We start from the raw sequence: 25,071 nt of genomic DNA, 5'->3' as shown, positions 1-25,071 counted from the left end.
GCAATCCCGTCCGAAGCCGAATACGAGGGGGACTCCAGCTGCCAAGACAAACGTCGACTGGCGCAATCCGCAATTCGAACTGAATGTCGTGTTTTGTGGCGGTTCGCGTCGGACGATGAGACGGACATTCCAACACCTGCACCCACCCAGTGTGCCTTGACTGTCTGTAAGCCTGATCCTGAGCCCTGTGACTGAGAAGATTTATTATTGTATCATCACCATCATTCAATAACCAGGCTGCCAAGAACCTGCCATTATCGTTCCATCTTCTTGTTTTCCCTCAACCACATCATGCCCGGATAACCGCAGTGGGCAGCACCGCACTGAACGCTGAAGGGCCCAAATGCCGTCCCGCCGATCCCATACCAAGTCGCATCACGGCTGTAGGCAATGCAAGGCGAGGAGAGTCAAGGTCGGTCATCCTCCCCCATCTCACCTCTCTAACCACTGGCGACTTTGTTGTTCCCATCCCTCAGCCTTCTATCTTCAAGGATCTCATCAGACTTGGTGTCCCATTTGGCTTACCCAATTCGCGTCTCGACTCTAGTGTGACGAAAGCAGTCCACAATGTCAACGATGTGTCAAAAGACACATTGTCTGCTCGTTTATCGAGGATGGTTCCGACGGCGCCTCGACGCCCATGGCCCATTCAACCTTGGATATTTCCACACCGAAGAGCATGGACTATCAATTGACGAGTACGCCCACGTCGGCTGACCCTCAACGTCTTGCTGGCCCCACCATTTCGAGTTCGGCTTCGGCTTTAAAGTTCATGCCAGCGCCGATGCCACTTCCAAGCAGCGAGCTGCCGACTTCGAATGGCACCAAAGCCTTCAATTTACTCGATCTGGAGTTGATCCACCATTGGTCGACCAAGACTTACATGACCATGTCGTCGCGATTCGCCAGTCATGTCGTTTGGCGAGATACCATCTTCGCCGAAGCTTTGCGACATGACTTCGTCCTACAAAGCATAATAGCTACTTCGGCATTGCACAAGGCTACTCTCTTACCAAAGTCGTCAGAAGCTTATGCTGAATACTCCAAAGTGGCTCTTGCCTATCAGGACCTTGCGCTCGCGAGGTTCATACCAGCAGTCAGCAAGCCTTCTGAAGAGAATGGCATTGCACTCTTCGCGTTGTCTCTTTTTCTAACCGTTTGGGCATTTGCCTCTCGAAGACTACCAGAAGGCCTCAACAATGTCAGGCTCGAGCTGTCGCATGGTGACTCCCCTCCGGGTATCTTCTGCGCACCACACACACCGACGGCCCAGTTCATTGAAATTGTCATGATCGTTAGAGGCGTCTATGCCGTGATAAAAGAAACAGACAAATGGCTTCAAGGCAACATCGAAGAACTCTTGCGCTATCCCCGTAATGAGGAGCTTCCGCAGCATTCTCCTGATGTCCTTGAAGCATTTGACACGCTTCAGAGAGCCGTCGAAGACTCACAACGGCTACCCGTTGGCGACGAGGGTCAGATTCTGAGGGAGCTATATCTCACGCAACTGCAAGCACTGCGTGACATTTCCAGATGTCGAACTGTGGTCGAGTGGGATGGACATATATTCTCTTGGATAATCATGGCGCCACCAGCCTTTATCAATTGCCTGATGCAAGGCCAACCGATGGCACTGGCTATTTTTGCCTATTGGGCCGCCATTCTTAGATGTATGGATCATCACTGGTGGGCGACTGGATGGCCATACATTCTTGTTGCTGACCTTGTCAATGTTCTCGATTCCACCTGGGACACTGTACTGGACTGGCCGAAGAAGCAAGTCGGACTCAAGTTTCAGTCCACCCCAGCTTTCGAAAGTCGAAGATTAGGTTGAAATTGTTATCCCTTTCATGATCTGCCCATCTGTTGGCTGGCTTTATTTCATCAACACTAGCAGATGCGATTTTGAGCGTGCTCAGGAAGGAACTGTTCTCGATCTGCACGCTAAAATTATGGACCGCCCCTTCCGATCCATCACTGCTCTCTGATTTCGGCAGAAATTCGTCCAATATCTCATTGCGGCAGGAAGGACGAGGCCGACATGTTTCATTATTGCGTCGCTTGTCGCTTCATTAACGTCATTGTCTACACCAACGCTCAACTTCATCTACGTCCCCTAAAAGTACTTTCAGCCGACAGCATAGTCGAGCAGACATTGCCTTTTATCTTTAGTATTACTATCCGACCAGAGTCACCTCGGAATGACGATATCCTTCGGTCCTGCAAGTCCAACTTCAAGTACAGAGTGTCTTCTACCACGCGAACCACATCTTACCCCACCAGTATCGGATTACTCGCTAAATGATATCCCATTCACTCCGAAGGAGGATGACCAAATTAGTCTGAGCATGAAAAGGAAGAAGAACCATCGACACGGTATCACTCCAAAACTCTTACCGCGTAGTTTCCATGTTAGCGAGCAAGATGTCAATGAAAGTTCTCGACGGCGAAAGAAAGCAAAGAAGAGCTACCGGAAGGCAACTTTGCGGAAATCAATATCTTTGCCTTTACTGCAGCCTCGATTTACTCATGGCAGCATCGAGTTACTCTACAGCGTCAATACGCAACAGCGCCCTAGAAGGTGGACTATACCAAACAAAGCTGCATCGACCCGGGGCCTTACACCGATTCTTCCCCTCATTCCAAGAGAAGAAGAGGGTGACTTGCTGGGCACAAATCTGCTGCCTAGTCCGGCGATGATTACTCTACGGCGTGCGACCACCACTGGCAGTTCCAGAAGAATGTCATTGACAACGTTTCCGACGCCCAAGTTCAGCCGGACAGGCAGTGGCTTCTTCTCATCAGTCATCTCCTCAATCACGGGCACAGAAGCAGGGATGTCCAACTTCGCGCCAAATCGGAAACTGCTCTGTGACGAACGTCAGCGGTCGCACCAGGCATCGATCAGTAGCACCGAAGCGTGGCCCAGCCTGAGCACAATAGCGCCCGTGGCCTGTACCAAAATAATTATGATGGAGCCATATTCGGCGGGCTCTGATTTCGAACAGATTATCAGTCCCATGCGGAGATGCTCTACACGGCTTGTATCGAATGACAATGTGTACGAGATTCTCTGGGACGAAGATTCATCATCAAGCAGCTCACATGGAATGACGATGCCTAAATTCGGTGGAGGCTCATCTGCTCAGAGCCGACGAGCCTCAGCGGTAGACGTGCTGCAATCTCAGCTTTCTAGACCATCAACAAGAGGGAGTTCACTTCGTAATCCAACGACAGGATACGGAGGTGGATCGAATAACCACGATAACATTACCCCAAATCGATCACTGACAGGTTGGAAATCACCATTTTCGAAGCTCCTTTATACGAAGCTCAGCTACAACTTTCCACCGTTTCAAATGTCGCAGCAAGAGACAGGAGAAACTTTTGTCAATCATAACGGAAGGAACGAGGTCCTTAAAGAACCACTTTCTCCCCATCGCGATGATGAGATTGGATCAGTATCCCCTCTTGGAGGCGGACTCAGTACGGACACAGATAGTAGCCCCTCCGATAACCCCACCGAATCGGGGGAGGCTGGGACCAGGGGCCAGATAGGGAGTAAACGGCCTGCTACAGAGAAGCACTGTTCAAGGCCGATCGATGTACGGACGCATGTAAAGCTTCTGGCACAGACAAAAGGCACATTTGGTCCTCATCCCAAGGCCAAAGTCACTAATACTGCGAGCAGTGCCCCCCATCGTGGAGGGAAGAAAGAATGTCAAAATCGAGGCATATCATCCAGACTTTGCACTTCTGTCGCACCGTCGAATTAAGGCGGATCAAATTCGGAGCTTCTTCCCTTGGGGATCACAGGTTGATTACACACAGCCTGATAATGCTTGAATGTCGGGTCGAAGATGGGGGATCACTCGAATTAGTTGCAGGTGATGGTCAGCATGAGGGACCAAATTGTGACTACCTAAGCGAATATTTACAGCTTGGAGGTAGTACTCAAAACAGGCGAGGAGAGGCCTTGCAGAGCCCGTGGTTGAGGAGGACGTCAGTGTGATCCAAGGTGGTGGTAATAGTGTTGGTCATGAGATTGGTTGAGTGAGCTTGATTGGGAAAGGTGATGATAGAGTCGTAGGAGGCAATCCACAAATCTACAATTCCTTCCAACCCTCACCTTGATACTCGGTACCTAGGTAGCTAGTGAGGGTGATTATTAGCTCCCTAGTACGTAATTACTCGGAGGTATCCAAAGTGGTTGCCAATCACTCAATTCCGGTTTTGGCGGGGTGCTCGGAATATCTTGTACCAGAACAGCCCCAGAAGCGAGACAAGGTGGACGAGACAGCCCGAGATGCCTACGAGTAGGTATGACAATGTCGTTTCACTCCAGTAGCCACCTAACTATTCTGTTGAAAGAGGGTTCCCGTCAGAAGAGGTAACAGAATGAACGGACCATCGACTTGAGGCCGCTGATGTGTTGAAGTTCTGATGTTAGATACTACGAGTTACTTGGGTCGGTAGGTACAGCAGACCTCACAATCCGGGGAAATAAGGTGACTTGCGATAGCGAAAACCGTGACATCGCTAGCGGGTTGAAAAGGTTGCAACTCGCAACCCATCCCTCTCAAAGTGAGATGCGATAGGAACAGCGTGCAGTAAGTTTTCCTCTTCCCGTGCGGTTAGCCGATAGCCGGGCCAAGATACGAACACTGGTTGTCTGGTGGCTTCATTCCAGGTTTCTCTAGGCTCGGCCGTGGCGCCCATTAGCTCGGGTGTTTACCCAGAGGAATTGGAGAAAGGTGGCAAGTTTAGGCATAACTTCGCCAGAGGAGCAGAACATGCTTTCCCCCCATCACGAGCCCGTGAGGATGAGGAGCAGTTGCACGTAGTGATTCAGCATAATATCGCCCGAAGTCTTGTGCCGTTCGGCCTTCAATACGGATAATCTGAAGTTTGAGAACGATTACCTCCGTCTTCACGCGGCTCGGAGGATATTATTCAACATTTTTGATGCCATTACGAGACGATTGGGCTTCAGTCGCAGTGCATTGAGCAGTCCTCGGATTTCTTTGTTTCTTTCGATACCTACTCGTAATAATATTCCAATGGCAACACAACTTTTACGAATAGAATAGCAAAAGAAATGACAAAGTCCGCACTCCCATGATTGCACTAATCTCCTGTTGCTCCGGCATCACCCTAATTAGCGACCGAATGATACCGAGTATGATACGGCCCATATCCGATGAAGGGGGGTGGTTCTCTTGACGAGTTAACCGTAGCCGTCCTAAGCCTGGCCCTATCATCCCGGCCGACTTTGGCCACCTGGGCACCCTTTGGCTGATACGAGATATGCCTAACGATGCCTAACACCCAATGCCCGCGCCCATATCCATGCGACTCCATGCTGATACCAACCCTAAATAGTCACTAGCACCCTACCCCCAACCCATGCGCAGTGGCCAGCGGCCAGTGGATCATCCATCACCCACAATGTCACCATTCACGCTCAGGTGCATCACCTTTCAGGTTCCTTCCTAGCCCCGGCCCCCGGCGGTGCTCTTCGGAGGAATCCTTGTGCATCTTCACCCTATCTCAAATCCGATGCCAACACCAAGCACGGGCACTGCACTAACAACCACCACCACCACCATCAGATTCAACACCAACCCTTAGTACAACCTTTTGTCTTGGATTACTATCTTATTCTACTGCTAGCAAACGCATTCCAGAAACCTATCTGATATCCATCTGACGTCTGTAAATTATAACGCAGATTGACGGCTGACAATTGAGATTCACTGGGGTCAGCTCTCGCCGATCGCAAGCCCCAAGAAAGCGCACCTGAGCAACTAAGACCACCTACTGTTCTTCGCCCACAAAGCCTCCCTTTTCCAATAGCAATACCATTCTGTAACTCTCACGCCGAGTTTGTGCTGGCCTTCGTCAAGATGTGCATATCATGACATCGAACCCTCCGGCCGAACCGCGGCCTCCTTCCTTGAAACGTCCTCCCGATCAAATCCGTCCACCCCACGAGCGAATCCCAAGCAATCCTTTCCTCACAAGTGGGCGGCTGCCTCAAGCTCAAAGACAAATAGTAGTCGGCGAGGATGGGGAGGATAGGCCGGCGAAAAGGCGAAGGGTTGAAGGCGTTCCCGCCACAACCCAGGCAGTCATCAGCCCCAGTGGGAACAGCAATGGCATCATAGTTGACCCTTCAATCGGCACCCAAGAGCCACAACTCCGCTTGGTGAATATGTCGACGATCAACCAGGAGATCAGAAGACAGGAGATGAAGAACGAACAAGAGAGAGGCAACGACACCGAATTGCCCGAACTACCACCTCGTCCATGGGCTCATGCACAGCGTTCCAAAGTCTCCGACGACACCAAACCGAGTCACCGATCGCGAGTCCATATTCCCGTACCAACTACTCCCGATTCGATGAAGGAGCCTTCCTCGGCACCTCACTTTGTTCAGCAACGACCTGCAGGATTTTTCCCGTGGACTGGGAAACATCCGGAAGATTTGTTGAATGAGATGACCGTTAAGCAGGGCTACTTCGACAAACCACCAAACCCGACCGAGAAAGAGTTGAATACTGCGCGTGTTCCGCTATATAATGCGTTCAAGCACAAAGCCGGCGTAGATAATCTGTCTATACTCCTCTCACTTGTTCTCGAACAGAAGAACCAACACGGTCTCATCAGTTCCGTCTCCAACTTCAAACCACCTCCACGAGTGACCCTTACTGAGGCGAAACGGAAATCCTGGATTGCGGATCTGGCGAATGCGGATGTTCCCTTGCGGAGACTGAGCAGGACGATTCCTCAAGGTATCAGAGGTCAGATTTTACTCGATCAATGTTTGCAACATGTCGTTCCCTTGAGTCGAGCCATATGGTTTGCCAAGTGTGTATGTGCCAACGAAATTCGGACGTTGAAACGTAAGGGGACCACCCATGCCGTCGCGATCGGCGCCGAGTATAAGTGGCTAAGAGAATGGACCATCAATGTGGAACAATTCATTCAGGCGCAATTGGGTCAGAGCCATCTCGAGGACTGGCGATCAAATATACAATATGCCCTTCGATTGGTCACTCGACTCTATTTGGAAAATCTATTGGATAGAGACCACTATCTGGACTGGATTGTCAAGACTTTTGGATCTGCAAAACTCGACACTGTACCGTTTTGGCTGATGGTTATACAAATATACAAGGATGACTTGACTCAATTCCGCAGGAGGGGAACGAAGCTGGCAGAGGCATTCCTTTTGAGATTTGATGGCATCAGAAAATCAACCGTTTCGACAGAACTTCCTCTCAAGCAAAAACTTCACCAGATGTTGAGGAGGCTGCTTTTATCGAAACCCTCGAGTTTTCTGATGCCGGACAAGTGGCCAGAATATGTCAAGATCGTTGAATCATGCCTCGATTTGGATTCTCTTTACGAGCGTCAGATTTTGTCACAACTGAACAAGATCAACAAAAGAACCATGGGCTATAACCGCCGGGAACTGGTCTCTCAACGTTCGCCGGAGCAAGCTGTCATCGAAATTCTGGACCGTTCCTCTGCCCCTTACGATATTCGAACCCTCGATCACAATCTGGCGGATGCCTGTCAGGACACAACGCTCCTGATATCTACTTGTCTTGGATGGGCAACGACACCTTTCCAACATTCCAATGGCAAAACATTTTTGTTCGCTCGCCTAGTCAAACGTTGGAGAAAGGCTGGTCACGAAGTCGACTCCATTATACTAAACCATATCTCGTTGTGCCGTTCGGGCAAAGTCTCGGTAGACGGTGCAGCTCTAAGACGACTTATAGCACAACTCTCGCGGTCGGGATCATTTCCGGTTGGGAAATATATTCAGTGGCTCATGGTGCGAGGGTTACCTAAGAAGGGGTCAATCACCCCCCTGGACCTGGGTTTCGCGCTCGATGTCAATAGCAAATCAACAATCGACCATCCTGTCGATTCGGACCCTACTCAACTTCTACTCGACATATCCTTGCAGACTATTGAAAGCCACACTGTCAATCTCCGGAACTCGGTGTTGAGTCGTGCTGGATTTGATATTGACATGGAAGGCCAAGTAATTCAGGATAGCAAGGAGGCTGTCACACAAGAGTTGAAACGGCTTAGCTCCGCAATGCAGAGAAACCCGATCAGTCAAGTTCTCCCACATCCCGCATTCTCACGATTACCATGGACGGTACGATCAACTATATCGATGTGGTTACGTTCGCATGTTGCTGAGGCTGTTAAGGCGAGTGCACCTAGTGCAGACGCCCACGCAATACTGACCAGCCACATGATGATCAATTGCGAACAGTTTTATTATATTCGACATGTTCTCGAATCCTTGGAAGACGATGCTGTCCTTGCCGATGTCGTTGGCATTCTGAGCTCGACTCGTGATGAGGAGCTGCTTTCTTCCCTGGTAGCTACTCTACAATATCACGCCAATGCATTTTCCGCTTTAGGTGCGCTGGAGCCTTTGCAACGTCAAATCTGTCAGATATATATGAGTTGGAGAGCTGTTCGACCAACAATGCCATACTTGTCTTCTGCGCTCCTGGATCTCTGCACTAGCTTCCCGGTCAAGGTGCCGTCAGTCAAACTGCTACAGCAAGATTTTGTACGCGGAGATCGTGGACGTGCGGTTGCGGCCTGTTCTCCATATTCAGATGGAATCGCCGAATCGTTACAACAGGCAGGAGCCACGTTCATCGAAGACTTTGAGGCGATTCTACAGTCGGAACCTAACATGAATGAGCAAACCATGAACGGCATGTTCTCTGTATTGACTGATCGTATTGAAAAGCAAAGCAAGTTCCCCGAGGACACGTCGACATTATTCTCATTTTGCCAGCTCCTCAGCCGACTGAAACTCTGTCGCAGAGCCCAAGGCGACGCCCTGGTCAAGAAGTGGTTTCCTCGACTTCTTGTAACTCTGGAAGAGAGTTTCGGAACCATTCTTGTTCGAGATCTGATCGCTACTGGGTGTTTGACGTTTCAGGGTATCTTTGAAGCTGTGAATGTTCAGAAAATGGAAATTCGGAAAACCTCGCCCGTCATGGATGTCTTGAAAGAGTCTTTGGGTCTTTCCGGTGGGCTGCGTCAGGATTCTATCATCTATCAAGTCCGGACTAAATGGTGGGAATACGTTGGACGAGAGCCAAGAGCCGCTCTGGAAAATCTCTGTGTAGCCGGACTCAAGGACGAGTTACAGGGTTCGGGAAGAAAATTGTTGACATGCCTTGTGAGCGACAGTTCTACCAAGACGCCTTCGATGTCTGCACAGGCAAGCGAATGGACGGTCAAAGCGCTAGACAAGCTTCTTCTCAGTTCCAGCAACTCAAACAAGGACTCAGAGTTGAGGGCGCTGTTCGGGTCGATCGATGGTTTCTCTCATCGATTCGTCCAACTGCGCTTCTCACTCAATGCGCCGATCACATCTGGTAAGGGTTCCGGCACCGATAGTGAGGATCTTGTCAACGGACTATTCGAGGCACTGGATCATCAAATGAGTGGAGAAGTCGGCATCGCTGGTGATGTCTCTCGATTTTCACAGCTTCTTCAGACAGTTGGCACAGATGTGGCGAATCGGTTGCGACACAAGGTCGAAGCTGAATTCCTTGAAGCCCTGCCAAAGACGTCATGGAACAAAGTCGCGAGCCCTATGGCGGCGACATTTCCCAGTGATGTTCAGCACTTGTCCTCGATCGTGGAGCGAGCTTTTCATGTCTGCACACCAACAACGACGCCAATGCCCGGGCTTATGCCTCAATTGATAGACAAGCTATCCCACCTGATCAAGTCTGTTGGAAATCACGGAGTTGCATCCACGGCACCAGTCATTCCCGGATTATCGAGTAACCCTTCTAGCATGAGCCCGGCCCAAGCCATGAATATCACGTCCAGTCCGATGGCGATGTCATCTGACAGCGCACCCGCAGCATTGCCCTCATCGATCTTGGAATATCTTCGATGTATGTTGCAGATGATATGTCTCCAGCGAGCAGGACTGGCCGCAGCTGGACGGGCACCCAATGGGAAACAAGGACAACAGGAACAAGTGCAACTTCTGGTACGGCTGACATTGATCGCAACCCAGGCTATGTTCACCTCCCCAGCCAATAGCTTCAGCGGCAAGGACGACCAGCAAATGGCAACCGCTCTCCGAGGTTTCACTCTTGACGTGATCGCCACCATCATAGACGACGCAAGCGACGAGGTCAAAATGCTGAGTGCCAAGATGTTGAAGGAGAAGCTCTCTCAGGAAAGTCGGCTTGTCCACCTCTTCGGCACAGTCAACGGCATGGGCTCGGTGCAAATTTCGGATGCAGGTCATGGACTTCTCATTGGCAAGGAGGGCAAGGGTATTCTCGGTGATTGGAAGCCCCGTGTGTGGGAGGTGATCGATCACGGCAGTGGCAAGGACAGTGATACTTCACTTGGATTGGGATTGTTTGGTGCCCGGCATGGATGACAAAAGACTCTGGAAAAAAGGTCTATATGATGACGATCCTCGGTGGGATATGCCATGATGGGGAAAAAGAGAATAATACGAGAGACGTCGAGGAATCGAACTTTGAATCGAGAGTTTGATTCTATTGGGATAGATACACTTCTATTTGTTTTTACGAGGTTACGATTTTGTGTGTGTGTGTGTGTTGAATAGTTTTGGATACATATCTGTAGAGGGAGAACGGCTCTGGTGCATTGGGCGGGTCGAAGCGATGGCGAGGGTGGTGACAATGGCGGTAGCGGTCTGTCGGTCGTCTATCAGCAGCGTCACATTGACATTATATCTTAGCATCATCATATATCATATTAGAGACAGTGTGAGAGGGGAGAGAGAGCATGGACTATCAGTTCCTAAGCTGGCTGGTCGATTATCAAATACGGAGAAACTCCAATGAGAGATGATACAAGCTCTGACAGAGAGAGACACCCTATCAACTACTATTGATCACACTCACATGACCACCTTACTTAATGCACCCCTCCACATCGAATCAGTTAGGGACTGACCATCCCAACCAGAGGAATATCAAGGAGGTCACTCGTCCATGATCCTGTATGCACAATCACCACCACTAAAGCACGCCGGTTGGGTCCCAACCCCACGTCCAAACGTCCACACGACTTCTCTCTTGTGTGAATTGAATCAACGATAGCCCAAGACCACCTACCTAGGTGACTAACTAGGAGTCCAGGTGATGTCGCCAAGGGAGGGAGAACAGCTCCGCCCCGTATCGGTGGACCGTCTTGTGACCCCTTCAATGTGCCAATTGACCACATGCTTGCACGAGTGGCCTAACTAGATAAGTCTGGCTGGCTTGTCGGTCTCGGTCACGTTTGGACGCTACGGGCGGGCCTCCTAGGGGGCTTTTGAAGGCTGAAACAACGACACATCCCAACAGACACTGGTCAGCATTCAGCACATGGACAAACTGTGCAGTGCAGGTGGCGACTAGTTTCTTGGTCGACAATACCAGTGATCAACAAATGGGTTTGTTCTTGCTATTATTACTGCCCTGTATTATCAACTACCAAGTACTCTTTGCTCACCGCTGCACTGGGCCCTTTGAAGTGAGTCGCACCTGACCACCGGATTGGCCTTGAACGCATAACATCCATTGCGACTGCTTTGGACCGAGCTGATCAAGGCCGCTTCCCACTGGACTCCGGCTGCTTCCACCGTCGGCCGGGCTTATTCTTTCAACTCTCTCATGACCGCCATCCTCTCTATATTCCTTCGGCAGCGCTTATATTCTCTGTCCTACATCTCCTAGTTGTTCTTTGAAACCGAATTTGCTGTGGTTTGGTTAGGTTTGGTTATAAATTGTTCATCTTTATTATCCTCATCGCTACAGAGCGTCGGGTTATCCTTACGCGAATCCCCCAGCATCAATGTCGACTGGTTTCAATCTAAACCGTTGAAACAACGCGTCAATCGCGTGGACCGACTGTCCTTTACCATCAGCCTCCATGGCTAGAGACAAGTCAACCGGTGGCAATATTGCCACTCCAAATCAAAGTCAATCAGTACCGGATGAACCCCGGGGCCGGCGGCAAGAACGACATCTCCATTTCGATACTGGTGCGAGATCCCAGCCTGATGGTTCTTCATCTTCTCCTGGGAATGGGTTGGCAGCCCCTGCCATCCCGAAATGGTCGTTCGGAATTTTGAATGATAAGTCAACGGAGGAAGTCCCCGGAACCGTGCTCCTGCTCTCCTCATTCCGCAATGAGCCGTTGGGCCTCGAAACCCGGCAAGATCAGAGGAGGGAGTCTTCCATGCCAGCACAATTACTATCGCCAAGGAACCCATCCCAAGGGGACAAGAAAATGACCAAGGATGGCGATATCATTCTAGAGCCTCAACCCGAAGACTCCCAAAATGATCCCTTAAATTGGCCTGCATGGAGGAGAGATTTGGCTCTTCTCTCTCTCGGTTTCTATTGCATGCTTGGAGGTGGCATCACACCTATACTGGCTGCTGGTTTCCACGATGTTGCTGACACCTATCACGTCACCTACGCACAGGTTGCATTGACCACAGGTCTTTACATGATGGGTCTTGGTGTCGGCAGTGTCTTGTTCTCACCCACTGCTATTCTGTATGGAAAGAGACCTGTATATCTGGCTTCTGCAGTCATGTTCATCTTGACCTCTGTTTGGTGCGCCATGGCTCCAAGTTATGCTCAACTAGCCACCGCAAGAGTCTTCCAAGGAATATCTGTCAGTCCGGTCGAATGTCTTCCTTCTGCCACCATTGCAGAGATTTTCTTCCTACACGAACGAGCCTTTCGTGTTGGTATCTATACCCTTCTTCTACTCGGAGGCAAGAATTTGATCCCCTTGGTCAGCGCTGTCATTATTCAGGCCAAGGGTTGGAGATGGGTGTTTTGGGTGGTGACTATCGTTGCAGCGTTTGGACTCGCTATCTTATTTCTTTTCGTCCCGGAGACTTTCTGGGACAGAACTCCAAGACCGAAATCAAGAGGGTTGACCCATCGTCGAAGTCTCTCGAGTATCGCGCGTCATTCACTACGCCGATCGAAGACACATCAATCCCAGGTTTCATCCGGCGGTGGAACCGCAGATGAGAAATCAGAAATTACGGCTGTTCCGGAAATAAACAATAATCAACATGTTGACAATTTGCCTCCAGAGTTAACCACACCCGCTCCCACTAAATCCCGTCCGTCACCGGGTGGATTGGCTCCTTTCGTTCCATATACTCCTCACGATGATATACCACACCTTCACAACTTGAATTCTCCATACTACACTGAGCTTGAAAAGAATGATGACTACCTTGGACATCATCAAAGTCCCACCAGCATGGCTGATCGATTGGAGGATCAGACCCAAAAGGACGATGCGCCTGAGTATCGCAGGACTAGTGTTCCCAGTACGAAAGATCTCCCAAAGAAGGATACAACCTTTGTACCACCCAAGATTGTCAGATATACCACAAATCTTCGACAAGCTCCTCCTCAGGGCTATGTTCAGACACTGAAACCTTGGAACGGCAGACTATCGAGGTCAAAATGGTTTCTTGTGGCACTTAGGCCATTCATTCTCTTCTCATATCCGGCAGTGTTGTGGTCAGCACTCGTATACTCACTATCCGTGGGCTGGCTCATTGTGTTGTCGGAATCAATTTCTGACATCTACCGAGATAGAGCCTCGTACAACTTTACCGCTTTACAATCTGGTCTGGTATATCTTTCTCCATTCATTGGCGGAATTCTTGGAACGGCTGTGGCTGGCAAAGTTAGTGACATAATCGTTCGATTCATGGCACGCAGAAATGGTGGAGTTTACGAACCGGAGTTTCGTCTTATAATGGGTGCTCCAATCGCTATCACTACTGCCATGGGACTGGTCGGCTATGGCTGGTCGGCTGAAGAGCGTGACAACTGGATCGTACCGACCATCTTCTTTGGAGTTATATCGTTCGGCTGCTCGTTGGGTTCCACCACGTCCATCACATTCTGTGTCGACAGCTACCGACAATTTGCTGGAGAAGCACTCGTGACATTGAATTTCAGCAAGAACGTCTTTCACGGTTTGGTTTTCAGCTTGTTCTTTGCTCAATGGCTTGAACATGAAGGCCCCAAAAATACATTCTTGGTCATTGGTTGTTTGCAGATCGCTTGCATGGTGACGACCATTCCTATGTATATCTACGGCAAGCGAGCGCGAATGTGGACAGTGAGAAGGCGCATGATGGAGAAATTCTGATCGTTGCGATCGTTGTGGTTTATTTGGGTGGGATTCTATGGAAGGAGTACGGGAAAGCCTGGATGAGGCTTTGGGTGCTATTACCTAGAGTTCTCCGGCGATTAATTGAGACTCATTGAGATCGAAGGCCTGGAGTGCTGGTCTCCGTCGGTTGATTGTGGATTTAGCAGCATTACAAGATGACCCGTTCACGTTCCTGGGCAACGCAAAGTGTCGAGGCTAGAAATTGTAATTCACTTCAACCTGTTGGTTCACTGTGCCTCGATGGGCTATGCCATGCCGTGCCATGAAATCTCACAAAACGCTGTGCACAGCAATGTAATGGATGCAGTATCGCTCTCCCTGTCCTTGTTGCTTTCCAGGAGATGTTATACCTAGTCATCTCGATGCCCCTGCCGGTCTTCTGCTCATTATACGCAGGTATCCTCTTCCCGCTGCTACTAGCGCTGGTGCTGGTGCTTCTCCTAGCACTCACACTCACTCTCCCTCTCCCTCTCCCTCTCGGCCTCGTACTCGTACTCGTACTCATATCTCGATGGATCAATCCAGTCAGCTCGACCGGAAGTGAGATCGATTAGTCAATCATCCAGCGGGTCGGGTGACAGCAACATTCAACATCAATATCTAACGTGTCGGATTACGTCTACCGTTTGCTTTCCTCCTACTGTTCTGTTCTACATGACGCGAGACTCGCAGTGACGAGTCTACCTTAGCTGCTTGCTGTTCTTACCGTGTAAGCGGCTAGTCAGGAAGGAGTGAGTGAGTGAGTGAGTGAGTGAGTGAGTGAGTGAGTGAGTGAGTGGGACTGGGAGAAGAAGGGAGGGGGAGGGAGGGAGGAATACATAGATGGCATGGCTGTTTATGCACCTCTCAAAGCCACCTGCGCACGCCGCCCTACCGACCTACCGACCAACCCACCGCCGGCTGTCGAGGTATCTATCCAATTTAGATACCTCATTTTGTCGACCATGAAGCCCGATTTCGATTTGAGCGCCGTTCGCACATCAAGGTCGATTTTCTCTCGACATTTTCTCGATGGTGGCGTGATGTGATTGCGGATGGCTTTGAGATTGGAGTGGGAGTTGAACTTGGAGGGTTAGCTTCCTTCCCCATGTTGCCTGGCTTTGTTCGTCGGGAACGTCGACGAATAGACAGCGACCTGCAACTCTGTCTGAGAATAGACCTGACTGAGCAGAAGAGAAAAGTCCATTGGGTGTCTCATTCGTGGGACAGTATTGTATGAAGACGTCGGTCCTACATCGTACAAGCCCACCCTGTCCTACCGACAACAAGCTGCTCCAAAGGGTTTGGCCGAATGCTCCTCATTCGGAAGTAGAGACCAGAGTTCAAGAATAGCACCCGATGCGTTCGTGGTTCGTCGGGACACGAGGCTGTCACGTCCAAGGATACTCAAGGAGAACAGTTCGAGATTTGTCCCGTATCACATCAGGCGAACCGAAAGGCGTTTTTCCCTTCCGTTTTTCACTACTGTCTTCCCGTGAAGGCCTCGATCATCATTGACACTGGGAACTTGACACTGATGGCCGCTCTCGATGCGTGTCCGCTTTACCTCGTGTCGAGTCAAGTCAAGTCAAGTCAAGTCAAGTCAAGAAGCGAAGTGAAGCGAGAGTCAAAAATAGCAAAAGTCTTTCATGAGGTTAGCTGTCATCGATGTAAGTGGGCACTCAGGACGCGCTGAGTCTATCGACTGGTAAGGTATAGCTCACGAGGAAGCGAAGAGCCGAGAAGGCCTTAAAAAAAGGATGCAGAAGATCTGAGGGTTTGAGCCTTACCGTGCTTCTTCGGTGATAGCTGGATTTTTGTTAGTGGGTTGCGGCGTGTCAGTATAGACCAAGATGGGTTGGGTTGAATACTAGGTATGCAGGGCACGTGGAGTCTGTGGTACTTTTTGATCCAAAAATAGGGGGAGAAAGCTTTGTGGCGAATACTAGTATGTCGGTCATTGCATGACGCCACATATGAGTGAAGGAGACTCGGGCTGATCACATCAGAGAAGGGTGCGGAGTTGTGGTCAGATGAAGATGGTTGGTGCTTGTTGAGTGGAAGGTGTAGACGTAGACGATGGACGATACCCGAGCCTGAATGAGATCTCTTCGAGAATTATGTGATGGAACCCCATCTGGTGTCCTCAGGCAGGTTCGAGGGAGAATACTTCAGAGTTCTGCAAGCCATGGCTGCTCCAAAGCCCGTCGAGTATGCCTGACAAGTCGTTCACAAGCAGAGTAGGTTGCAGCACAGGAGTAGTGGCCAAGGCGATCGATGTTGTCCGGAGAATTCCCTGGGGAAATGTACTATTTTTAGCACATGAATCTCGTCTGTTCCCAGTCCATTCTCGTGAATAGATACCGGACCCCACCCCACTTTTCGAGGTCTTTGCCAGTTTACATCGAGTGTAAAGTCAAGTTCAGACGTAGTCATGATCATTAGATAGAATTTGATTGTTGGAAACAGAATGACAAAATTCCATGGAGCGAAGAATAATCGTGCCGTTCGGGAGAGATAGGCTGTTCAATCCCAATCACGAGGCACGAGGGTCGGCATTTGATGCCCCACGAAAGGTGGAGCACACGACAAGCAGCATGGTTGAAGTATAAAATTGAACATCAACCCAGTACCCAAAAAGGACAAATTCGCGAAAACGACATGTGTCTTGATCGCTGAATGGCTGTGTGATGGCCCCATTGAAAAGAAAAAGCCCTTGGAGTCGAAATATGGTTCGGACTGTGGTTGAGTGATCCTCTTCCATCTCGGGTTCGGCAGTGTCTTAGTACCTCAAGGCAGACTTCAACAGTTACAGAGTAACTAGAGTGACGGCGTTGCCGACGGGCAGGGAAACCACAAGGCACGTGGGGGATGGAAAACGGGATGCCATGCAGGAAACGATGCCGGAATTCTGGAGCCGTTGTGAGAGGGTGTGTCCAGGTGGCTTGCATTCGAGGTTTAACCTAGGTTGGTGCCATGTAACCAGGCAGGCAGGCAACCTTGATGACATACTCAAGGGCGAACCAGGCAGACACTTGATACGCATGAATAATGGAATATGTATCCAAGAATGAACGAGATATCCGTTCGTACTCTAGCTCGACTTCCAAGGGGAGGAGCCGAGGTTATTTCGAACTAAACTTCTCGTAATGACGGTCCTCTGAGTAACACTGTGATAGAAGATGACTCCCTGCGTGCTCGGCTGAGTAATTATTGTCGCGCAAAAAGGTCGGGTTGGAAGTCAACTCGACAAGGGTTCCCCGATCTATGCGTTCTGATTTCCTTTCGGACCATAATGGGCAATACTCATACGCTTTGATTGTGGCTGTAACCCCCGGGAGAAAATCAAGTAAGAGCCTTGTCCGACGTGGTCATCTGATCCAGGCACCAAGGCACGGATAGGCAGCTAAAATAAAATCACTCGTGCATCTGCACTGGAAGTCGGCAAGTCGACGAGAAAACCATCGGACTGGGTAGGGAGGGCAGTCGTTTAACAAAGTGGCTTCTTTTTGCTGATCTCCCCCAAGCCCTGGCGAGTTGGTGCAGTGGTGCATGGACAGAAGGGGGCTAAAAGGGTGCCAGCCTTTCGGCTAATGCACCCTAGACTCTCGGCTTGTCCAGGGGTCCATCTGTACATGACACAATCCCAGGTTTCTATCGTGAGTCGATACCTGCTAAACACTGATGAGTGTCTACTCGTAGGTACGAGGTACTCTCTCGTCCACGGCCCAAGGCTCTGAGTTCCCAAGTATGTCCGAATTATCAGCGATGTAACTCCAATCGGGATGCTTGGGTGAATCCGAACCCTGCAACAAGTGCATTAGACTTTACATCGAATCGACGAGATGGCTTTATGACTCTTCTCTTTTCATCAATAACCCTAGATGGCATCACTAACTTACGGAGTATTGAGAAAGATAGCCCCGAGAAGTACCGCCAAGGTAAGGGTCGTGCAGAGGACTGATACCATTTCCTGGGAAATCTCGTACCTTTTTGTTACTCACTTGCTCACTCACTCCAAGAGTTCAAGCGTATTTTTCCAAAGGGGAAGGAGAGCAGGGCAGCTAAATCGATGAGAGGGTTTCCGGCCCTTTGATACGACGAAAATACGACTTCGTGGGACTTTTGCATTTGACATGCATTAAAACCAGGCTGTGCCCCCTTGAAGCGAGAGGACACATTGTTTGCTCTCGCCCTGCGCATTTGATATTGTATACGCACCCCCGTTATCATTACGCTGTGCCTGGAGTCGGGAGTGAATCAAGGAATGATTCATGCTGGACATTAGTATATATTAGTATCTTGTTTTCAAAAGTCGACGTACATCTGACCGACAAACTCCCAACTCTCCTTGAAGACTTGGTATCATAGAGTCATTCTTTCAAAATGGACGACAGACGTTCCAACAGCTCGTCATACGACCGATACGCCTACAACGACTATCGTCGCACCACCACAACAACATCGTCATTGTCATCGGGTACTCCAACCGACCAGCGACGGCGATTAGAAGTCGAACAGCTGCAGCAGCAACAACAACAGCAGCAGCTATACCGCCGCAGAAGTCCTCTAGCAACCGAGTCCCAGACAGCCAGGTACGGCTCAGACGGGGAAGAGGACGAGCAAACCGGCGGCGACGACGAGTACTACTCGTCCTCGTGGGGCCAACAACGAAGATCCACCAGCGGCAGCCCGAAGAGCAACACGGGCAGCTCGTCCGGCGGCAACGGGAAGGAACGACAGATGAGCGGCTCCAGCGGCTCGACCACGACCACGAGGGCCGGAGGGCCACCGCAGTATGCGAGGGACAGGACGAGCACTTCCACTTCCACTTCTTCCGCCTCGTCACGCAACGAACGTCGTGGCGGCGGCGATGCGACGACGCGGGGAGGCGCATACAGTCACAGTAACAGCAGTCACATACAATCCCATTCACATTCACAGTCCAGACACGGTCCGGAAGAGGCTCGTAGCGGGAGTGGGAGTGGGAATCCCAGCCGCTCACGGTTGGTGTCGGGGGTCTTTGTGAGATATTGAGAGTGGGATTGGGATTGAAACATCTCTCTGTCCACGACACACACAGCATTGTCGTTGGACGGATTTGGGCGGAGTCACGGTCTTGACGACAACGACTGATTCGAGAGAGAGAGCCCGGCGTGGCTCCTCGACTCCCCTCCTGCTGTATGACATTAACTACTCAGCAATCATTCTATACCATGTATTTTTACTTTACATTCAAGGGATCATCTCCTCAAAGGCGCATCGAGATCGGTCGGGTCATACAGGCAAGACGAATATACACCTTCACTTCAATCTAATTCAACATTCTTTGGTCATAATTAATGTCATTCTTCCGTCCATTATGTGAGATGGTGATCAAGCACATCATCGGAAAAGCTCACTCGTATGTGGCTTAAATCTTCTCATACATCCTGTTCATTCATTGTACAGGAGTCGGGTCTCAGTAAATCTTGAACCATTAACTGAGCCCATCTAATAAAATCCATCTATTCTCTCATAGTTTAAAAAGACAGGGTATCATAATTTCATTTTGGTGGTGTTGGTGGTTGTTGCAAAGTTCTCTTCATCTCTGGCATACCAGGTACCGGCATTCTAGGCACTTGTTGCTCGGCATGAGCAGCTTGTGAAAAGGCATTGCCAGGAACATAGCGGCTCGGGCTTGAAACAGTAGTTGCTTGTGAAGTGGCAGGTGAGGTTGGTCGATTTGACGATGATATGGCAGGGTTGTAATTAAGGGGTGCAACATTCGTCCAAGGTTGTGATGAAGATGACCCAGAAGCGGGAGGATGGTTGTTCGTATCCTCGAAGTAGCTGACTCGTGGAGGGTATGCTGATGGATTTGGATATGCTGATGGGTTGCTGATAGGCTCTGGTGGTGATGGCTCTGCAATAGTCGGAATGGTACGAGAGCCAAGGCTGTCATTCATATAGAGACCACTCTGGCTCTGTCGTGCAGCTGCACGACGACGTCCAGTTGTTGACTCACGGCGAAGAATGTTTCGCACTTCGTCAACCTCCTCAGCCCGTTGTCTAGTCAACTCAAGATCGCGGTCGTTGTCAAAGGAGTCTTCTGGGTCCACCGCGATATTTCTCCTGACCAGATGATCAATAGCAGTAGCCTCTCGAACTTCTGCACCACTTGTGGCACCAAGGTAATCGGTTTGAGCGGGTTGAGCCTGTGTAGGTGTCCTAGCGATGTTTTGATCCATGAGCGGCACCAGTCTCTTCTTGTCTTTATCGATATCAAAGGAATCTTTGTTTCTGGCGGCCTCCTCGTGAGAGATTGCAACCGAGTATGTGGGATTAGCCTTGTCCCCTGCACCAGCACCACCCGCTCCAGGGCCATACAACGGGACTTTGCGCATCGCCGTCACCAATGCACACATGAATTTGCTGCGCCTTGCAGCACGAACGGCCTCATTTGACCAATTAGATTTGTGTCGGATTTCGAGTCTCAATTCCATCTTGTTCATTTCTGCCACTCCAGTGACTTCAATATCGATATCTGGCTGGAAGTCACGTGCATTTTCCTTGTCTCGAACAAATTTGACCATTTCAGTCTTGAGAAGATCCAGATCTTCGAATGAAGTATCAAAGTTGACATAGAGTTGAACCTGTTCCCGCATGGCTTTACTCCGAGAGACATTGTCAATCCAATTCGAGTTGAGTACAATGTTTGGTACCTGGGATTTTTTCTGATCCTTGACTCGACGGAAGACGGTGTAGAGTAAAGACATGCGTTCGACAACATATGAGACGTCAGAGATATCGACACGATCTCCCACATCGAAGGGGTGCTTGACAAAAAGGAAGATGCAAGAACCAAGGACTTCTTGAGCAGTGCCGGCAAAGACAAATGACATGGAGAGTAAAGCAGTGCCTGCAGTTGCTAAAGTGGTGGTGAAGTTGCTGTTGAGCCAGGCGACGAAGATGAAGATGACCACGATGAAAACGACAGTGCAGAGTAGGTTGTCGAGTACATTGATGGCTTGATCGACGTCGTGCATACTGTTGGCAATAGATTGACGATCTCGGCCGAATTCGGTGATGCGGAGGATCATCTCCTCGAGGGAGATATCGCCATTAGCGTCAACATCCAGAACCTCAAAGGCTTCCTGAGCCTCTGCCTCACGATCAGAGCCAAGAACATCCACAATGTCGTCGATACTGAGTGCATCTTTTCCTTCGAGAACAAATGACATCCACAATCGACGTGCCAAAGCCTCGGCGGAGCGCTTCTTTTCCAGAGCTTGAACCACGACTGAATGAGATGCGGTTGGGTTGAAGACCTTCTTGCCAGTGATTTCATGGGCAACATTACCAAAAGCCGCAGTGACCTTGTCACCCACTCGAGCAACGTTCTGGATCAAACGCATTGGAGTGGCGGAACCCGATCGCTTGTGACCTGGCATCATACTATTTCTGCTGGAGGTCACACCGCCCAGGTCAAGGACATCGCTAATGAGATAGTCTTCCTCGGCAAACTCTCGACAGTAGGCTGGGAACATGCGTCGAGATGCATCGTAGAGCAGGCTGACCAAGTGAATGTTCCGCTTTGACTCTTTGATCCGGTCATCGAACTGTTTGCGGTGATAACTGATTGACAGCAGCTGCACGAAAAGCTTCTCGACAAGGAGGACCAGGGTAGAGAAGACACAGGCGAAGAGAATGTTCTTGACAATCTGTTGCCAGTTCTGAAGGCCTTTACCAGGATTTCTTGCGAGCGAGTCGGGGGTGAGGGTCATGAAGGGGACGAAGGTTGCGAGCGAAGTGACAGCCCAGCCGACCAAGGACAGAGGGATTTCCAATGCACTGAGGACTAGAGAGTATTTTCGAGTACCGGAACTGACGACACCGATGAGAAATTGAAAGAGGCGTGGCAGGAAATGAGCGACGATTTTTGAAATCCATAGCGAAACCCAAACGACCTCGACCCAGGCGAAGAACCAGACAATTCGAACCCCGCCAATGCGAGCACGGGGAGCGGCAGTGGCACCGATGATGATAGGAATGGCGATCAACAGAGCCAAGGGAGCAACATAGGTGAAGTAGCGAGTGACGACGGAGAAGTTGTAAACCTTCTTGTAGAATCTTCCGACAGCGTTCAGTGTGCCCTGCTCTTTCTCTGTCTTTCTCTCATCCTCCTTGTCGAGTCTCCGTCTTCGGCCACCAGGGCCTCTGTGAAAATGACGATGGGCCTGTTTCTCGTCGAGTTGTTCAGGGAAGTCAGTGCTTGGCTGGGAACGTGCAGGAGAGATGATGTCTGCACGGCGAGCCCCCGTGGCACTGGTGTTGGTGGTGACTTTTGTCATGGGAATATCAATCGTAATATCGTTAGGGTTTGCCATATCTCCGGAAGTCTGATGAGTCAAGGGTTGAAAACCATCCTTTGAGAAACGTTTATAGTGACCTTTGGAGTTCAGTGACATGACCAGACTGGGGAGGTCACTGATGTCACTGAAGGGTCGAGGGAAGGTGCGAAGTGAAGGGCAGGAATGTGGGCGTGCAGATGCCCAAATAGGAACCTTGGAGATAAGGTTCGGGCGTGAAGCAAATCAAGTGACAAGTGCCAACTTGGTGTCGAAGGCCTCTGCCAGCGAGGCTTTGTTTGAACCGGTTTCAAGGTCGAAGGGGATGGGGGAATCGTTAGACAAGCGAGAAGATTGGCGTTGTAGCAGAATCCGAATCAGGAATCAGTGGTGACTAGTCCCTGGTAGCGAATGTGATGAGGGAGATCGTGTACGAGTACTTTTAAGTCAAGGAAAAGACGAATAGAATGTGTATGAATACAAGCGAGAGAATTGGGGGATAATAGAAAAGAGAGATGAAGCAGGATGAATCCCTAATATTTTGCATCTTGGATCATCTATCTCGAGGTTTTTTGGAGATGCAGCAAAGCACAGGATCCATGCCACGGCCCACGGCCCACGGTGCCTGAGAGAGTGGATATCGTGACAGGCAAGACACGCATGCAAGATGCCCCAATGTGCTGAGATTTTCGCGGGTTGGGAACAGGGGACACCGGTAGAGTGGGGGGCTTCCGGGGGGTCTTCCAGTGAGCCACCGACGTACTTCGTGCCTCTCAGCCCTGGAACTCGACTCCAAAATCCTGCTCCAGGCTTCGATTGGTAGAGAAGATCCTTCCCTGTAGCCCTAGCTCCCGGGCACTCTCGCCCCCTAGAGCCTACCGAGCCACTAGAAATCCCTCATTGTGGTTATGGTTTGCCGCAAGCATCTAGCTGCCCACTTGGGTCGGGTGCGGCTTTGGCCACTGGCTGTCCCTGAAAAGTGATACATGGCTGAAACCAAGATCCATGTTTTTCTTCCATGTGGACACCAAACATCCAAGTGCTCCTTTCTGACTCCAATACCGAGTATCCTTGACTAACAAAATACATCAAGTACGTTGAGCAAATGTTTTTACACCACCAAAAATACCCAAGCACTTTTTGCCTCGACTCCATAACAGTGGCACAGCAGTCGAGTTTGAGACACCGGCGGGCACGTGCTTGCCAAGTCAAGTCACGTCAATTTGACTGACCTGACGCGTCCATTGGCAAGAAGCTGGGCTTTATCTCACTGCAATTCACTGGCATTCCCCGAGATTGGCTACGAGTAATCTGAACAGCCCTCATCCTCGGGCACCCTTGTCATCAGCTTGGTGCAGAGGACAACAATAAATCTTCACTTTCCTTTCTCCCTGCTTTGTATGTTATATAATATCTCATCTTTGACAACGAGCGGCCTTACCTCGACAATGAGCACTCGAATTGTTACGGCTGCTTTGTTGCAGTGGCTTAATGCTCAAGTACTCACCCGGTAAGACGAGATTAAATATTGTGTGCTGTGCCAATAATACTTCTGGGCCCTTGCATTTCTCGACATGTTTCCAAATCGAAGAATCTTTCTGATTTCATCAAGAACTGTTAGAAGCTACACACACTACCTGGTAAGCTTGATCGAACAAAAGGAAGAAACTGACAAACGAACTCAACATGTCTCCACCCAATCGTGGACGTGATACCACCACTGAACAAGGAAATGCTAGACAACATGGAAAGCGTCTCCCAATCGAGACCGAGGCTCGTTATACTCTAATGCCAGTGAGAGACCACCAAGAACCCAGCCGTCAGACTCGACATGCCCCAAAAACTGTTCAACTTCGAGGTCTAACTACTGACGCAAGGAAGCAAAAGGAACCCGTTCAAATCGGCCGTAAAGCTGAAGCAACAAAGGCTAAAGGACCAAACACTGCGACGCCCAAAGCAAGGACCCGAGCGGACACTGTTACACATGGTCACGGCAAACCATCGAGACATGACGTGCCACGAACAGAAGCCATTTACACAATGATGCCAGTTCGTGATCATAAGGAGCCTGGGCAAGTTGCTGTTCGCAAGGCTAAAGTCGACCCGAAACCCAAGGAAATCCCCAAAAAATCCGAGGTTACTCACCGACCGTTGATTAGAAAAGAAAGCAAGAAGACTGGTTTCTGGAAAGCCTTGTTTGGACCTCAACCGGTTTCTCCTGCAACACTTCGTCGAGCAGAAACAATTGGTAAGGACTCACGCGTGAAACACGAGAAGAGTAAACGCCGGCAGTCCCTAGATGCTTCAGCCATTGGTGATTCAAGTTATATGCAAGATCCGTCAATGCTGCGACGCGTTTATGAACATTACCGCCAAGGCGATTCCATTGATTCCTCTGATGGAGAGTCTTTGTCAACTTGTCGATGTTACGAGACCTCGAACAACAACGGATATAGTAATCCTATGTACTACACTCGTAGATGAACGCCTCAAGAAGTCGCTTTCGGTG

The 25,071-nt window shown here is 50.0% G+C and overlaps 6 protein-coding genes across 6 annotated transcripts; 5 read left to right on the top strand and 1 right to left on the bottom strand.

The window, feature by feature from the left end:
• Positions 1-640: 640 nt before the first annotated feature.
• Positions 641-1,834, top strand: LTR84_006908 (uncharacterized protein; the record flags this gene model as incomplete). The annotated part of the gene is made up of 1 exon (XM_064850465.1): positions 641-1,834. The coding sequence occupies one exon, from the start codon at positions 641-643 to the stop codon at positions 1,832-1,834; it is 1,194 nt and encodes a 397-aa protein (XP_064702947.1).
• A 4,083-nt stretch (positions 1,835-5,917) lies between these two features.
• LTR84_006907 (uncharacterized protein) lies at positions 5,918-10,459 on the top strand (the record flags this gene model as incomplete). The annotated part of the gene is made up of 1 exon (XM_064850464.1): positions 5,918-10,459. One exon carries the CDS (start codon positions 5,918-5,920, stop codon positions 10,457-10,459), a length of 4,542 nt encoding a protein of 1,513 aa, XP_064702946.1.
• A 1,505-nt stretch (positions 10,460-11,964) lies between these two features.
• LTR84_006906 (uncharacterized protein) lies at positions 11,965-14,229 on the top strand (the record flags this gene model as incomplete). Its single annotated transcript, XM_064850463.1, has 1 exon — positions 11,965-14,229. One exon carries the CDS (start codon positions 11,965-11,967, stop codon positions 14,227-14,229), a length of 2,265 nt encoding a protein of 754 aa, XP_064702945.1.
• A 4,389-nt stretch (positions 14,230-18,618) lies between these two features.
• On the top strand, positions 18,619-19,269 carry LTR84_006905 (uncharacterized protein; the record flags this gene model as incomplete). Its single annotated transcript, XM_064850462.1, has 1 exon — positions 18,619-19,269. The coding sequence occupies one exon, from the start codon at positions 18,619-18,621 to the stop codon at positions 19,267-19,269; it is 651 nt and encodes a 216-aa protein (XP_064702944.1).
• Positions 19,270-19,778: 509 nt separating this feature from the next.
• LTR84_006904 (uncharacterized protein) lies at positions 19,779-22,601 on the bottom strand (the record flags this gene model as incomplete). The annotated part of the gene is made up of 1 exon (XM_064850461.1): positions 19,779-22,601. One exon carries the CDS (start codon positions 22,599-22,601, stop codon positions 19,779-19,781), a length of 2,823 nt encoding a protein of 940 aa, XP_064702943.1.
• Positions 22,602-24,248: 1,647 nt separating this feature from the next.
• On the top strand, positions 24,249-25,046 carry LTR84_006903 (uncharacterized protein; the record flags this gene model as incomplete). Its single annotated transcript, XM_064850460.1, has 1 exon — positions 24,249-25,046. The coding sequence occupies one exon, from the start codon at positions 24,249-24,251 to the stop codon at positions 25,044-25,046; it is 798 nt and encodes a 265-aa protein (XP_064702942.1).
• Positions 25,047-25,071: the final 25 nt, after the last annotated feature.

This window comes from Exophiala bonariae, assembly GCF_035927105.1.
Source record: "Exophiala bonariae strain CCFEE 5792 chromosome Unknown scaffold_26, whole genome shotgun sequence".
Taxonomy (NCBI): Eukaryota; Fungi; Ascomycota; class Eurotiomycetes; order Chaetothyriales; family Herpotrichiellaceae; genus Exophiala; species Exophiala bonariae.
The sequence above is the reverse complement of the archived record's forward strand: the minus strand, read 5'-3'. Positions and strand labels throughout refer to the sequence as shown.